At 41.1% G+C, this 10,267-nt stretch overlaps 1 protein-coding gene across 2 annotated transcripts in view; it reads right to left on the bottom strand.

The window, feature by feature from the left end:
* Positions 1-345: 345 nt before the first annotated feature.
* CIPC (CLOCK interacting pacemaker) overlaps positions 346-10,267 on the bottom strand; it is a 21,063-nt gene continuing 11,141 nt past the window's right edge. Inside the window, exons 3-4 of one of the 2 annotated variants that reach the window (XM_023511551.1) lie at positions 7,297-7,463; positions 346-3,937 (exon numbers count right to left, since the gene is read on the bottom strand). In XM_023511551.1, the coding sequence (XP_023367319.1) occupies positions 3,044-3,937; positions 7,297-7,463 (1,061 nt within the window). In that variant the 3' untranslated portion in view covers positions 346-3,043. The remainder of the gene's footprint in view (positions 3,938-7,296; positions 7,464-10,267) is intronic. The other variant, XM_023511552.1, reaches the window with a different exon arrangement.

The raw sequence follows: 10,267 nt of genomic DNA, 5'->3' as shown, positions 1-10,267 counted from the left end.
TGAGACCAGCCTGAACAAGAGCAAAACCCTGTCTCTGCTAAAAATAAACAGCCAGGTGTTATGGCAGGTGCCTGTAGTCCTAGCTACTCAGGAAGCTGAGGCAGGAGGATTGCTTGAGCTCAGGAGTTTGAGGTTGCTGTGAGCTAGGCTGACGCTATGGCACTCTAGCCTGGGCAACAGAGTGAAACTCTATTTCCAAAAAAAAAAAAAACCCCAAAACAAAACTCCTGTGCTCAAGTGATCTTCACACCTACCCTCTTAGCAAGTAGCTTGGATTAGAGGCACACATTGTTGTGCCCACTACTTAGTATTTTGAAGCAGTTATAAAGCAAAAAGGCCAAATAATTTTCAAGTAAGTGACTTTTATTTTTCTCTGACATTTCACAGTCAATTTCTACAAAACTTCATACTTTCTCAAAAGAATTCACATTTGCTAAATAAGTGTTTACCCTAAAGAATTCACAGCTGGAAAGCCACTTCAGTATATGCACAAGAATTACTTTTCTGCTAAAGAAACCATAGTAGAGAAGAAAAGTCAGGTAATACTATAATCAATAAAAAGCAATGAACGTAATAAATTACAAACGTCATTAACCCCCATTCCCATAACCAATGCAATCAGCAACTTTTTCTAGATGTGTTCCACTATTGCCAATAAAATCTGCTAAATTTTTACTTAAGGGTTGGTCTGAGCTAAAGTGGTTTCTCACTTTCAGAAAACAGCAGCTCTGCCACAGTGTCTCAAAGTCAGTTATGTCATGCACCACTAAGACCATCACTACTTACAGCCTTGTCCAACTGACGGAGATCTTTCTGGTCAACTCCGACGTTCCTCCATTTGCTGATCTGGCTTCTGGCCCCAGGGGATCTCTCTTTCCAAGATCTATAGCTTCCCTACTTGGGGTCATCTGCTTTCAGCTCCATCAGGAAAAGAACGCCCATGCTAACAGCACAGAGAGACTTTAGCACTAAGTTACAAGATTATAGAGTTGGGGGTGGTGCTGCTTCTCCCTGCCACTCAGCAGTGAGGATGGATAATGGCTTTCATCATCTTTTACCAGACAAGAAGGGAAATGCAAGACTTAATCTACAAAGGAGAGTCCAAGAGGCTTATATCTCCAGAGGGCTTTTCCAATGGAATAAATTTGGTTCTCAGCAACTGTTTTCAGATTTTTGACACTCAGTAAGACTCATGACTGGTGCCCAGGCTGTTCTGAATGCACCTGTCTCTATAGCTTTGCTGCCAAACATTTTCTGCCAAATAGGAAGCTTCTTAGCATGGTGCACAGAGTAGAGCTACAATAGCACCATAAAGATTCAGGGGGCAGAGAGAGGGGCCAACGAGAAAAATATTAAAAGGAGTTGAATCTGCTTAAAGACACATTTGCTCTGGTTTTTCAAACTCTTTCAGAAAGCAAATGACAGGTAGTAATTTGGTGTTGATCAGGGGAGTCTAAAGATGTTACTGAGTTGTTTATTTCTAAATCAGCCATACTTAAACTGTGCATGTTTGTGAACAAAGTATAGGCAATCTGAAGCTGTATAATTTTTAAACTATGTGATAGTTACAGCTGCCTAGTAAATATGATCATTAGCTTCTGGTCTTGGTAAAACTTCAAGAACATTTTCTTTGCAGAAGAGATGAAGCTGGTCACACAGAACTTCTTATTGTGGATAATTATAAAGAACAAAGGTTTTCAAGAGGATGAAATTTTTAAATGAGAGAATATTTTGAAACTTTACTACTTAGAATTCTATCTAGGTGCCTATACCTAGCTGAAAAGAATGTGTTATCATCTGGAAATTCTCCATTTCATGATGAACTCCATATAACTAACATTACAACTTTGGCTTTGTTGCCAATATCTAACACATGAAAGAAATGCAGAAGTCTCTGTTCTATAATTGCTCTCTGTCAACTACAACATGGAACAAGTGAAAACATTGGATGGGAGGAGAAAATTGGTAAGAAGAATGGTTTTCTAATTTTTGTGGATGTATTATCATATCCTCAGACAATTTTATTTAATTCAAAGTTTATCGAGCATAATAATCACTTCTTTTCTTTTATAAAAACTAAGGAAAAAAAAAAAAGAAACCAAGGAGACAACAGAGGGTTAACGTATACTGTGCCTCCAGGAACCATTAAGCTATCCTTAAGATTTTTAGATATAAAACAGGTTGCACTGTATCAAAAGAGGAAAAAAAGCCTAAGTTACCAGAATCTTCTAGCTATTGACCAGAAGATGCTTGGAAGTTCTATTTTCTCCAGTCTCTAAGTCAAAAGACCAATGCATCAACTATAATTCCAGATCATTGTGCATCCATTCCATACATTAAAATTTGAAGTATTTTGCCTACTAGTGTAAGTGAAGATAAATCTGGCTTGTGATGAAAGTGTAAGAGTCAAGTGGTACTATCTTTTCCCCTTGACTTTCAAGTTTAAGAAAACAAAGCTTTAAGTGATTAAGTGCTTGCACCCAGGCACCACCTGTGCCCAAAGCATTTCAGGTTTCACTGAACTGGCACAATGCCTTGTGGAATGCAAACACACCTCCTCTTATTTTTCCAGGTGACTAAGACAGGCAAGGGAAGATTCATGAAGGTATCCTCAGGTTGCTGACTCCTCGGCTCAATAGGCATCACCCTACGTGCTCATTGCTGTTACTGCACTCTTGATCCTGGTTATGAGTGGGATGATGGGAGGTGATAGCTAGAAGAGCCCCACACAATCATCGCTCCTGCTTTGCCACCACCCTACTCCCACCCCCGCCCCCAATCCATCTAAGTGCTTGCAGGCTAAGGGAAAGGGACTCAAGAGCACTCCAAACCTGAGGTCCTCAGTGGAATGGAGACATATGTAATCCTTGCCCAGACCACAGGTTAAGATAACAGCCAGGTATTGGCACGTGGCTTCCAAAGTGAACTGCTACACAGTTAAGTTTAGAAGGAAAAGCTCTCATATAAGCTTTGGGAAACAGGAGTAGGTAAGAGCAAAAGAGTTAAAAGAACCACACAAGTAACAGGACAATATGCTTTTGTGCTATATGTCTGGGTGATCAGAGAACGCTTCTAGGTCACTGCCACTATGACTAGACCCAGATGTTAAAGATGCTTGTAGTTTGGCCCAAGCCTGAGGGGCCCTGCTCCTGGTGGCCTCTATAAACAGCTGGGTTTGCTCCTTTAGCTGGTCTAGTTCCACCTGAGTTGCCTGGTTCTGACGGATCAACTCCTTAGTTTTCAAAGTGATCTCTAGCAAACCAGATTTGTGAAGAACTACGAGGGTATTCTGAAAGCGCCTATGTCTGCTCTGCCGCTGCTCTGAAAAGATATCTGGGCTGCGGCAGAGGTGCTCCGCAGCCCACAGAGGTGAGCTATAATTGGCTGGCAGTGGGGAGAGGGGAGAGCTGCTCTCTAACCCGTGTAGCGTACTGTCTGATGCACAGACGGGACTGGCGGGGGACGCAAAGGTCAGACTGGGGGCTTTAGCCACGTGACTGCTGGACACTGGCTGAAGAGTCTGTGGACTTCCACCGGCCACCAGGGAGGGCACGCCCTGCAGAGCTGAGTCCTCCGTAAGTTTGGCACTGGGTGGTGCAGGAGTCGAGGGACTAGAAGGAACAGCACCAGTCTTGGTTGGCTCATTGGAAGACAAACTCGGCCCAAGTCTCTCAGTACAGATTTTCTTCTGCATTCCACTTGCTCCTCTTTCTTCTGGGCTGAGGGAGAGGCCCCTTTTGCCTGGGTGTGGAGCTATTTTGGCATAAGAATTTAGAATGGGCAAATAGTTCCTGGAGTCCGACTTTTTCTCGCCAGCATGACACAGGCTGACAGGAGATGGCACAGGAGGGTGAAGGAGTAAGAGCTGTGGCTGTGCGGAGATCACTTCAAAGGAGGGCTGCACAGTCCAGGACTGGAGCTGAGAGGAGCTGCTGCCCTGAAAACAAAGGAAGAGAGCAGCACACTATTTGTTACTGCTGGAAGGACAGAGGAGTGACACTCTGTCAAAGGGGCAAAACAGACACCTGGGTATTCGTAACCATTTCGAGTACAGAGCTTCCCTTGCATATAGAGTAGCCCTTGTCAACAACATTAGAGAAATGACTTGAAAATCCATTTTGTACCCATAAATTTTTTTTTTTTACTTTTACTAAAGGGAAACTAGAGGAAATATCTATTTTTATTCAAGTGCTATCACTCATAAAAATAAATTATGGATAGGTGAAATAATGACATAATTAAGGTTGCAACTGAGAAAATAAATACATGCATATCCTAGCATGAGTTAAAATGTGCCAATCTGAAGACTACAAATGGGACTTTACCCCAAAGTATATCTTCATTTAGTTATACTAGAACCTTTTCACTGAAAACAACTTTTGATTAAAAAGTTACATATTAGCTGGGCATGGTAGCTCACGCCTGTAATCCTAGCATTCTGGGAGGCCGAGGTGGGTGGATTGCCTGAGTTCAGGAATTCAAGACCAGCCTGAGCAAGAGTGAGACCTAGTCTCTAAAAAACAGTTGGGTGTGTGGCAGGTGCCTGTAGTACCAGCTATTTATGAGGCTGACGCAAGAGGATCACTGAGCCCAAGAGTTTGAGGTTGCTATGAACTGTAAATGCCATAGCATTCTACAGAGGGTGACAAAGTGAGACTCAGTCTCAAAAATAAATAAGTAAAATAAAATAAAATAAAGTTGCATATTGTCAGGAATCAGAAAACCACTGAAAGTAGTTAACAGCTCTCCATGCACTGGTGCTGACTGCCACTGTGTCTGATTTGTGAATTACCTCATTTAATCCCCTCAACAATCCCATAAGATAGTTACCATTTCCCTTCATAAATAGGAAACTATGGCTTTGAAAAGTGAAATAACTTGCTGTAAGTCACCAAGCTAAGTGGCACATTAGGATTCCATGTGCTGTCTGATTCCAAAGCCCACATGAACCATTCTGTCATACTGCCATTGTTATATTACTCCTCAATTATACATGATTTTTAATTCAAGTACTGATTCAGATGAAATCTGATAACGAAGGACCTGCTACTTGTCTCTAGTATTTGAAAGCCAATTCGTTCCAACCCATCCCAAAGATCTGGGTGTAGATGAAGCGAGGCAGGGGGTGAGCCTGACAGAGGTTCTCATGTGGGGCCATCTGACTTATGTGAAGAACTATGTGGACCACCTTCCCACACGTGTACACACACAGCATTCTGAACACATTTCAGCTTCTTAGGTGCCAAGCTGGGAACTCTAGGCCAACTATAATTCATCTCCTGTATAAGGGCTGGGATGATCTGGTGCCCTGTTGGTATTCAAATATACTCTATGATGTGCAAAAGCAACCAATGCTAGGCCCAGAAGCCAGATTTCCCTGTCAAAGAATATTCAAAATCTGGAGTCTTCTGAAGTTGAAACCAGCCTACTCTAATTCAGTCAGAAGCAAAACTTCTCACTATCCCTAAGGGCTGACCTATAAGCCAAATGGGTTCAGAAAGTACCTCACGAACTACTTTCACAAGATGACTTTTACTGGGTTATTCTTCTTACTGCTACAGTTATACCCACTGGCCTAACAGACACTTAGCTTATTTGTTGTAATTATTAGATTTGACAAGTCATATTATTCATGTTGAAATCCTCTGAGGGAATATGGAACAAAATTTTAGACTTGACAGGATCTTGGAATCATTTCACACAAAGCTAATGAAGAAACTAATATCCATGTTGGTTAAGTAATCTTGTGGTGTGTAAAATCACACTGTCTAGTGGCAGAAATGGAATCAGACTCTCAAAAGAAAAATATCTAAAATCAAGCAGCAATAATCAAGACATTACATGATATGCGGAGGTTTTTAAAAGTGTCTTATTATTTTAATTTTAGAATGTGCTGAATACTAGGATGATTTAAGAAACAAAACTGCTAGACTGCTTTGTTGGGTCAGCCTGTCCCCATGCCTCCTAGCTCCTGCTCAAGTCCAGCAGCCTGAAGAATGCAGCTCTCTGGAAAAGCCTACTCACTCCTTAACTGTGTGTGGGTTGTTCTCAGCCTTCTGGAGCTGCCAGCCTAGCCTACAACAAAGAAGAGATATAAACACAGACACACAAGAAAGTGACAAGGAAGCTAGAGAGAAAAGAAGGAAGGAAAAAGAGCTAGGAGAAATGAAGTCCAGGAAAAGCGCTGGGCAGCTCTGCTGGGGCTGGCCAGTCTCATGTGGGCTCCATTTCTTGTCTTTATTCTCTCTTTTTCCTTCAATAAGGAGAGCTGTACTTCTAGAGATGTGATTTACTAAGCAAAAATCTTCAAATGCTCTTTCAGAACTCAACAGGCTACCCTGTTGAAAATCAGTTTGTGTTCCTCAGAAATAACTAGGTAATAGCTAAGACCTTAAGTTTCCTGTCAAGCTAAAGAGATGTTCTAATCTTTTACCTAAATTGGAAAGGTCAACTACTAAAGCCAGATTTCAAATCTCACTATCTTCGAGTAGCCTCATCGATGTCCTATGTGAGAACTATGATATATTTTTAGAGTAAAGTATAAGGATAAGTTTCAGAATAAAGGATAAGGTTAAATTTCTTTGGCTTAAATCAATCTTTTTCTATTCCTCAGACTTCTCTCTTCTAACTGAACCGAGTTCATATGATTGAGTTCTCAGTTTCATCCCAATCTTTTCTTTCATACCTAAACAATAACCACACAATACGCACAGTTATGTAATAAAGCCCCAAACGGGGTATTTCTACCTCCACAATAATGCTATGTGGATTCTGCTGATATCCCCGTACCTAAAGCAACAGCATCTTTGTCACTTTGACATGGTTCTGGCTGATCACTAAGAAAATGCTCAGAATACACAACATAAGAAACATGGAAACTGCCTCTACTTCAAAAGCAAATAAATGTTTTCTATATTCCTAAATTCCCAGAGCAATTCAAATTAAAAAGAGATTCATTTGTTTCTACCCTAAACTCTGCTGTATGTTAGAATGCACAACTGAAGTGGTGCCAATTCTGCTTGGTTCCTTTATATATGACCATTTCATGGTCCCTTTGGACAAACTATGAATACAGAAATAAAACAGTCTGTCTCAAAAAGGAGAATGCACGTCATGATTCTTATGTGCCTTTTAAAAACTGTCAGTAGTTGAAAGATAACATCCGCTGCCCAAGACAGAAAGTACATGAAAAGTAAGATTCTAATGGTCTGTTTCTAAAACCTCTTCCTTGGCAGAGAGAGCTTAGCTTGGAAATTTTTACTTGCAAATACATTATGCAGTATTAGTCCTCCTCACCTGTTTGACCAGTACATTCTTCATGACGACCATGGGGGACAGGGTAGGGAAGGTGTTGTTTGCAGCTTTGGAGCTCTGCCTCGGCCTGTCTTCTCTCCAGCCTAAGGCGCTCAGCATGTCCTCAGACTCCATCTGGTCTGCAGAGCTCAGACATTCTGAGCTCCCATCTGGTGGGCAGAAGAATGGTCAGTTCATTTAGTCTCAAGGCTAGGGCTCTTAAGCCAGCTCCTAGGAACCTCCTGAAATTGAATGGGATATTTAAGACTTGTTTTTATGAATTTTTCCAAGGAGATCTTTTATTTAATTTTGAGACAGAGTCTCACTTTGTTGTCCTGGGTAGAGTGCTGTGGCATCACAACTCACAGCAACAATCTCTTCAGCTTAAGTGATTCTCTTCCTTCAGCCTCCCAAGTAGCTGGGACTACAGGCATCTGCCACAAGGCCCAGTTATATTTAGAGATGGGGGTCTCGCTCTTGCTCAGGCTGGTCTTGAACTCCTGAGCTCTGGCAATCCAACTGCCTCAGCGTTCCAGAGTGCCAGGATCACAGGTGGGAGCCACCATGCCAAGCTTCCACGGAATCCATAATTGTCTTTTCTACCCCTAAAAGATTAAGAATCACTGCCCCAGTGATTATTGACTTCTAACTCTCTTATGGATAAAAAGCTGCCTCAATTAGGGGTCATGTAAAAGCAATCACCAGTCTACAGGAGAAATGAATTCAAGGCTTCAAAGTCAGTTCATTACTTTCAACAATCTGTTGTTGAATCTCCTCTCTGAGAAGAGAGAAGGGTGTATGGCCCAAGGCAGGATTAAGACCTTTAAGGCTCTGGGCTCCAGAGACGTATGTATAATATAAAAACAAAACCAATCTGTAAACCTCCTCAAAACTTACATATATGCTGAAATTTTAAAAGCTTTTTCCTAAATTTTTTTGAGAAAGAGCCTCAAGTTGTCCCCCTGGGTAAGAGTCCAGTAGTATCACAGCTCACAGCAACCTCCAACTCCTGGGCTCAAACGAGTCTCCCGCCTCCGCCTCCCAAATAGCAGGTGTATGTGGCTGGCACCTTAGCCACTTGAGCCACAGGCGCCAAGCCTTTCCTAAATTTTCTAATTGTGAAATTCTGGATGAGTTCATCAAAGCTGAAGTTTAAATGTTTCTCTTTGTTGCCCCACTCCCCACCCCTTACGCACCTCCTTTGTTGGTGTCCTAAGTACATGCTGAGTGTGGCCTTTTGGGGACCCTGCACAATGGGTGATACAAAGATGCTCTCCAAGGTAAAGAGAATAAGGTTGGCCTATGTAAATTTCATACAAAAAGATATAAGTAGATTCCAGCTGGGGTAAACCAAGAGACTGTAGTACCCTGCCATTGAGGCATCTGGGAGTAGCTTAAATGCTAATGAAGAATCCCACAGTAATCTGAATGAGCAGGACTGGACCGTAACTATAATTTAAATGCACTGTTAACCATCTCATTTTCTCCAGCTTAAAGAAGGTTGCATAACTAGAAGGATTCTCATCAACAGAGCTGCAATTTAGAATCTCCAATGGTGATTTTTCAAAAAATTATGGGTGTTGGGGTCTTACCTTGATCTAGTGAAGTGATTTACCTGGTGCCCAGGTAGGTGCATTTGCACAAAGCACAAGTGATCCAAATGTGTACTCTAGTTAAGAACTATTAGGCCAAAATCACAAATGATCCCAGAAGCAATGTACATAGCTAGTGCCTGGATCTTGGTTTCTAAACGCCATTCTGCACAGAAAGGAAATCTGTGTTCCTTGGAGAAACAGATTCCAAGTTTTTGGCAGGGAAGATCCAAGATGAGCCTAGACAGTTTGTTGTCCCACAAAGGAAGGAAATGCTGAAACACTAATAGGGATGTCTTAAAAAGACACAGGAGCTATCTAAAAGGGACTGCTACTGGCCAAATTTGGGACAATTTGAGTATCAGAAATAATAATGTTAATAGATTGATAAACTGAATTACAAAAGAATTCTATGAATCCATTAGTGATATGTGAGAAAAGGAGTGGAGGAGGGAAAGTACTTTTTACAGAAAATGTCTGCTAATGATGTACAAAGAGTGTTAGAATTTAAAGATCGCCACTTTTAAATCACCAATGTAGTGACTGATTTAGGCAAGAACATCCATGGCTGCTAGCTCTGATCAAGAGTTTGCTGGGGAATAGAATAGTCACACAATCTCAAAATACTCTCCCATAAATTACTTATTAATTACAAAGAGAAAAGAGAACTTTTGCAATAAGGAAATCTGATATGCACTATCTTAACCAAGTGATTGACTAACTATAGCATCATTAAGCGTAAGACTAACTTAGGAGTCTCTTTGTGTGCTGCAATGGGAAGGACTCAACATCAACAATGTAGTACTTGGGTCAAAACATTTATCCTGATCCTAATAATGGGGAAACTATCAGAATTTCCCGTGTGTGAGACATTCTACAAACCAACAGGGCTAACTCATTTAAAGATGGCAAAGTCATAAACAAAGAAGGAAGAAAAGAAAGAAAGGATGGAGGAGCTGCTCTAGACTAAACCAGACTAAAAACGTGGACAATTAAATACAATGCACAGTCCTGAGGTTGATCCTGGATCCAAAACAAACAAATAGACAAAATTACTACAGCTATAAAGAACGTTATTGGGACAATGGGAAAATGTGAATAGGGACTGTAGCTAATGATAACTATCAGTGTTAAATTTCTTAGGTATGATAATTACATAGAATGTCCTTGCTTTAGGAGATATGTACTGAAATATTTAGGGGACCAATGTCAAATTCAAAAACTTTAGCATGAAAGAAAGACATAAGAGGAGGGAGAAAGGAGGGAAGGGGGAAGGGCGAGTGGAAGGAGGGCTATTTGGCAGGATCTCATCTAATGTGCACAATGCAAGGGTATACTTCAAAACAACTAAGAGTATATTATAAACGTCTTACCACAAAAAA

The sequence above is a fragment of the Otolemur garnettii genome, unplaced genomic scaffold, assembly GCF_000181295.1.
Source record: "Otolemur garnettii isolate 467f Iridium unplaced genomic scaffold, OtoGar3 scaffold00020, whole genome shotgun sequence".
In the NCBI taxonomy this organism is placed as follows: Eukaryota; Metazoa; Chordata; class Mammalia; order Primates; family Galagidae; genus Otolemur; species Otolemur garnettii.
Note: the sequence above shows the minus strand (reverse complement) of the source record. Positions and strands in the feature narration are given on the sequence as shown.